The sequence below is a fragment of the Battus philenor genome, unplaced genomic scaffold (assembly GCF_028537555.1).
Source record: "Battus philenor isolate CCGP_79_NKW_IND1 unplaced genomic scaffold, ilBatPhil1.0.hap1 SCAF_6, whole genome shotgun sequence".
NCBI lineage: Eukaryota > Metazoa > Arthropoda > Insecta > Lepidoptera > Papilionidae > Battus > Battus philenor.
In genome coordinates this window covers 9,231,974-9,239,206 of record NW_027181726.1, presented here as the reverse complement: position 1 = coordinate 9,239,206, position 7,233 = coordinate 9,231,974, and the positions used below count along the sequence as shown (strand labels likewise).

General features: G+C 35.4%; 1 protein-coding gene across 1 annotated transcript; it reads right to left on the bottom strand.

Moving 5' to 3' along the window:
- Positions 1–228: 228 nt before the first annotated feature.
- On the bottom strand, positions 229–4,418 carry LOC137930349 (ATP-dependent DNA helicase pif1-like). The gene is made up of 2 exons (XM_068773588.1): positions 3,699–4,418; positions 229–306 (listed from the first exon to the last, which is right to left on the bottom strand). Exons 1-2 carry the CDS (start codon positions 4,416–4,418, stop codon positions 229–231), a joined length of 798 nt encoding a protein of 265 aa, XP_068629689.1.
- Positions 4,419–7,233: the final 2,815 nt, after the last annotated feature.

Sequence of the window (7,233 nt, the reverse complement as noted above, 5' to 3'; positions counted from 1 at the left end):
TTGCAAAATTATTCCACATATTGAACTGAAAATGGCGTGATGTAATTACTGATATATATTACCAAAAATAATATTAATTACTTGTATTACTTTATGAAACTTCGTCATCTTTATCATTTTAGCCCCAGCACGTCCACTGTTGGATATAAGTTTGCCTTTTACTTATTCAATTGGACCTGTTGGAAACAGCATCTAGCTTCTTCCGACGACATTAACGAGGCGGTCTGTCTACTTCGTAAGTCTATGCTCCTCGTTACGCTTGCCAACGTGGTATACTCCAGAACTAAGTTCTGCGCCCAATGACATCTGCTGGATTATCTCGGTTACTGTTGTTCATATCTTCTTATTTCTCATTCGATCTTATAGAGAAATCTCAAGCATAGCCCACTCCATGTAATCCACTGTAATCTAGTCAATGAGCTCTGAGGTGAGAAACCACGTTTCTGTGCACTGACAACACACATTAGTTGCAGACCTTTGTTCTTAGGCAATAAGTGATTTTAGACGAGAAGATCGTAGTAGAAACTCCAATCAAATCTATACGTAACCATTGAAAACCTGATTAAACGACCCTGTCATCATGGCCTGTGAGGGTTAGACGAATTATTTTGAAAAAAAATTAGTTAAACGTCGGATATCTAGTATACTAGTTAAGTTTAGTATGTTTTTAATTACTTTTAGTTTTAATTGACAATAGCAAAAAGTGAAATAAATTATTACAAAAAGAAACTTACAGCACGTTTACTGATTTTTAAAAATATTACACGTATTCTTCCTCTATTGAAATCATGACTTATGTATATTTATTAAAAATAATATTTAACTATCATCGTTTCAGCCGTATGATATCCACATAGATAAACCTCCTAGGTTTCTAATAGGACCGGTTGGAAACAGCGTGCATCCAGAGAGCTTATCAAGGTCACCTATCATAATTTTGGGTGGGTGTCCTACACTGTACTTGCCAGTCCGTGGTGTTGAATCCAGAACCTTCAAGCTCCAGTGGCCATTTTGCCCACTGCTACTTCATCAATATTATATACTTTTGTAAAAATGAAATATATTAATAGATTATCAGCTTTGTTAAACTGCTGAGGAATAATTAATTATTGAATAACACATGATGGTTTTAGGGAATTAGCATTGAAGCTAAAATGGTGCAAAAATAAAGAACCCTTTATCGTACAAATATTCAAATTCGAGTAAATTTAGTAGGTCACGCAAATGCTGATTCGCCGCGGGATATTTATTTTGTTTGTATCGTGTTAGTGATTTATGTTTAGAAACAATAGTATCCGTAATGATAATGATTAATATAAAAATAAAGTTAATATTTTAATACAATGTTAACAGTATTTTTCATGACGTACTATTTTCGTGACACGAGGAATCGAATATACTCTCTAATTGTATCGCTTCAGTTAAGTTTATTCAACTTTATTTATGTTTAATAATGATTTGTTTTTTATTAATTATTAATAAAATCAAGTATCAGGCACTTTACGTAAAATTAATAATGTCTATATTAACCTAATGATTTATGTTCAATTAACTATGATAATCATTTCATCCGTAAGACGTTTACAACTGGACATACCAGATAAATCGCATAGATTATTTAAAAAACCGGACCTCGCACGACGTGTAATGCAATAAAGTTTCATCATCACCATTATTTCAGCCATAGGACCATTAGTACTAGACATAGGCTTTCCCCATAGATTTTAAATGATGACTGATAGGAAGCCGCTTGCGTCCGGCGCACCTTGTGGGCGGACAATCTCTGATCTTTTTTTCAGAATCTTTCATACGTCTTGTCTGGTCTTAACAGGATTATTTCCGCAAATAAGAAACAAATTATGTATGCTTTCACGCCTAAAATTAATATAATGTTCTATAACTTCCTATAATATCTGGTATTTATGTGGTATTGTATATATTAAGGTAATATGTAGCAGTTCTATCCAGGCGGTAAAGAACTTAGACTAAAGATCGTCGGTCGCGGGTTCGATTGCCGGGGAGGAATGTTATATAATTCACACTGTGCGTTAATTATATAGGACTGCCATTACTCACATACAAGTTACCAGAGGATGGGCGGCAGCGTTCTCAGCGTATCATAATACCACATTACAAACGCCAACCTGCCTGCCAAGCATAGCGATTATGATATATCCACAATAGATATATTTAGGGGAAGCCTGTGCCTTGCAGTAGACATCTATGTGCTGAAACGACGCCTCCCCATTACAAATTTAACGTAGTCAAAAATTGGTGGATAAGTAAACCATTACGTTATATAAAATCTTAATCAAATTAAACTAACATTACAGTGTCTGTTATATATACGTATGGACATGAAGATTCGCATGTTATTATTGTACAGATAATCTATAAATTCCTATTAATGTTTAAATACTTTTACTGATTTATGGAATTTACAACAGCATAAACCGATTATAATTATTATTTTACCGATTAAATGCAATGGGCTGATCACATAGGTGGCCGCTGGAGCCTCAAGATCGGAGCAGACTGGAGACCACGAGCTGGCAAGTGCAGGCTCGTTAAGTTTGTCGGAAGACACCAGATATGAGGCTGCTTCCAAACGGTTTTTTTTTTGTATTTATAAACGCGGCCTACGTTCATCCAATAGAGAACGTTCTTTCGGTTGAAATGATGATAATGATGAAATAGATGATCTGATAACAATTACGTATTTATAAGATTATCGTCAAAAGAATAGTTATCATTCACTTGGTGAAATTACGTTAAGCGTATTAGATTTTTATTTTTATCATTGATTTTTTTATATTTTACTAGCTGACCCGGCGAACTTTGTTCCGCCTTAATGGCAATAAATAAGTAGATTGTGGTTTTTTTTTTGGAAAAAATACAAAAAATATTAAATAACTACATTAATCATTCATTATTATTTCTGTATTTTAGTACATAGGTTGCTCTTCACTTAAGTAACCTTGTGATACACGACATTTTTTGTTTTATTATCAGGCGCAAAAACAAACAACGCAAATGGTCTTCCGACCCGTGAAAATGCCACGTGTAATTGACCATGTGAAAAACATGAATGTTCTAGATTTAAACCACAAACTTCGAAGGATTGGCCTTGTGATTTGTTGATGGTCATAGCAAATGCAAGACGTATCGGAAATTGAAGTCTTTTAAATTCAAACGGCATATCGGTTTGGATCATCGGGATCCTCGGAATGAGAACTTTCTCACCTTTGAATTTTTCTATCATTATCGTAGCGTAAATTACATTGTTCATCAATTTACTAACCACCAAACGCGTACCGTTGCACAGTTTTGGTTGGTTTATGTTTCGAAGCATGATTACTACGGAGCCAACCTTTAAGCGTAAATTGTGCGGTCAGGCACGTCCAAAGAGTTTAAAAATTCAATTGGATAGTTGGTGGCTTCATCTTCATTTGTGACGCAGTCAATAGATTTGAATGAATGCATTGTTCCAATGATCTTATTTTGAATTATGTAGTTCAGGTCATCTACATCTTTATTCTTAGCCGCTAAAATTGCTCGCTCACTCAACCATTCATTATTTTTATACTTTTTTTAATAATATTTGGAAATACATTGTTGATAAGTTCGTATTTTGATGAGACAAAATTACAGAAATTATTTGTAAATGATATTAATCCGCTCGATTCATCGACAGGTACTTGACCATTACCGATAGTCAGCAATTGCTCCGAGAAATCTTCAGCAGATGTATCATTAAGCAATGTAACTCTCATGTTTGTTGTCAGCTGCAGTTTCTTCACATAGCGCCATAGATTTGACGATTTGAAGCAAGCGTTTATTTCATCGGCAGACGTAGATCTTGGAATTACTGGCAGTATTTGGCGGAAATCGCCAGACAGTAAAATCATTGCTCCTTCAAAACATCTCGAGTCATTGCGTAAATCTTTTAATGTTCGGTTAAGTGCTTCTAATGCACGTTTATGCGCCATTGTGCATTCGTCCCAGATGATGATTTTCGATGCCGCTAAAACTTTGGCCATTGCTGAGTGTTTTGCAATATTAAACGTTGGTTCTTCAATAGTTTGAAGATTTAACGGTAATTTGAATGCTGAATGAGCCGTACGGCATCCTTCTAACAATGTGGCTGCTATTCCAGAAGAAGCAACTGCAACCGCTATGTTGGATCTCGCCCGAACAGTTGCTAAAACTAATGACATAAGGAATGTCTTGCCAGTTCCACCAGGGGCATCTAGGAAATATAAACCACCATTTTCATCAGCGATTGCCTTCATTAAAGTATCATAAACTTCCTTTTGTTGGTAATTTAACAGGGGTACATTCCTTTGAACTACTAAATCTAATTCCTGGTGATCATATTCACGTTCCCGTTCCAATTCTCGATTAAATGCATCATTCATTTTACGATTTGGCGCTGGCATTCCTAACCTGATTAATAAATTACCGCACATGAGGTAACACATATCTTCGATCAAGAGTAAAGCACGATTATGTATCTCCTCATTCATTTCAATATCGTGATTTCTGGAACTGACACGACTTTGATGTAAAATATCTTATGACATACTATCCTTGTATTTGTGCCACAGGTACATGGGTTTGATGGAAAACATGTCGAAATTATGATAGCGAATAATGTGCGTATCTGACTTGGAGATGCAGAGATAATGGCTTCAGCGATTGTCGTATCCCAATGGGTATCGTTTTCTAATAAGTTCAATTCTTCACATGCAGCACGATATGTTGGGAATATTACACCATTAACAGTTCGTAGTGTCTCAAATGAAGTTGGCCCACGCACATTTACCAGCAACAACCGCAAATAGAAACATTCATCACTCTTTGGATGAACTGTATACATACGACCAAGAGCATCAGTAGAACGCACATCTGGATACACAGGAAGCGCATCACCTTGCTTGCGTCTTTGAAAATTCTTGGATGAAGCATTCCAAGTATAATAACGTGGCATCTCCGAGTAAAGCACTGGCAATTTCACTTTACCGTTAAGGCAGCATAAACCAGGCGTTTCTCCGGAAAACTTTAATGCACCACAATACTCGCAAACAACGTCCATTTGCCCAATGCAAACGCTAGGATGCAAGCTGTAATCATTGCTGCAATCGTATCGAAACGCTGCTCGATTCAAATCAGCTAAATATCTTGTTCTGCGTCGCACATTATCTATTTGTTGCCTTCTGTTGTTCGCTCGACGATTCTGCATTGCCAACCACGGGCTGCTTCACTTTGCTCTCGTGATTGAGAAGCACGAAGTCGAGCCATACTATCGCGGCGCTGTTCACGTGCAATTTCTTGTTCTTCTTCAGTCCTTTCATTTGCAGTATTTTGTATTCTTCTTGCATTACGGTTTTGTCGGGAAAGATTCGATCGTCTTGGTCGCGGCATTATTAATTAAACTTCACTTCACTTCAATCCACTTGTTAATTATTTATTTAATAGAAATAGTTTTAATATTGATTTCTTACAAATATCAAATTGTCATCCATACGTCAATACATAGCTGTCATTTACGTCAATTACATAGCTGTCATTTGCGTTTTGTTATTCCAAGTTTGATTCTTTTTTGTTATACCACGTTTTATAGTGACTGACGTTTCATGTCAAGTCACACGGGAACGCTGTCGAACGGGATAAAAAGTATCCATCTCCTGGCTCTAAGCTACCTCCATACCAATTTTCAGCCGAATCTGTTCTGCCGTTCTTGAGTAATAAGTGGTGTAACTAACACGACTTTCTTTTATATATATAGATTATGAAAACTTTTATATAAAGATTAAATCATTCCGTCGCTTGTTCTTGTTCTACAAGATGACAAACTCATGATGGTGTTCTAACGGGCTGTTACTGCTATTCGCTAGCGTCATGTCAAACTATTTTTTCCCAGTCATCGCTATTTGAAACAGCTTCCAAGAGCAACTGGCTGTCGGATTGGAGTATGCCTCTTAAAAAGCGATTATGGATTGCTAGCACCAGTTTGGAGTGCAAGCAATTAAGTCCTAGAGAATACTTGGAGAAAAGTGAACGAAATAAAATATGGAATTTCGGACTTACGAGTACAAAGGACTGCGTCCGAAATCCTCGAAAAACCAGTAAAATTATTTCGTTCTTATACTGTAATAAATATAACTAGCTAGCAAACCCTATACATTAACACCACAATATAAGAGATCAGAAAGTAGACATTAGGTGTTCTTTCTTACTGCAAGAATACTAAGTACTGAAAACTTGCTATTGCGGGTGATTCAGAATGAGTTCCAAATGTTTTTGAAGCAGTTATATAATAATCGAAAATAAATCTTTATATTTACATTTTAGATTTATATTATATATTTTTTTGCGATATTTTACTACACTGTTTTTAAGTATACAAAATACATGTTAACTAAAGTTCATTAATTCCTTTTTTTTACACGTTTGGTAAGAACTGCGAATAAAAATTTTCAAGTTAATTTATTTTTATGCGTACATTATATTTTCAATTATATTATAAACAAACAGTTTTAAGCATAATACTCTAGTACCCGGAAAGAGAATTCCAAGAGACCTTAGTTTCACCCTTTAAAGTTATTACAATAAAATTTACATAAATAAATTACGCTTGACCATTTAAATCTTTACAGTTTATTACAATTAATATTAATGTAGTTTGAAAAGACAATAAATCGTTTGCGTAACATCATAGGATTGCCTACTGTTCTTGTTAGCGTACAATAATACTAACACTATGTATTTTCTTTGATACATTTGTATGTCGAAGTATACTTTTTATCATCGGCAAGTTCACAGTTGCTTAACAACCTTGAAGCGTAGCCACGCTCGGAAGAAATTCCGGCCCTGCATATTCTCAATTCAACCTGGTATAGAAATCTGGTACAGTAATCAGAAATTAAGAGATCCATAGACGACCGAATGTAACCGACATAGGCCAAAGAATTGGTCAATTAATTTGTAAATTGGCAGTAGGCATGGCACACAGCGCACAGTACAGATGGCTGCTGGGGTCTTAAAGTTCTGGAGTGCGAAGTTGTTAAAGTCGTCGAAAGGCCCTAGATACAGAACAACTCCAATCGGTCTTATTGTAGATCTATGCGAAAGGCCTTATCATTAATAATAATATCATATTTATTTATATTTTTATAATCAAACAGTTATAAAATAATTAGACCCCATTATAGTAAAAAAAATTAAATGTTT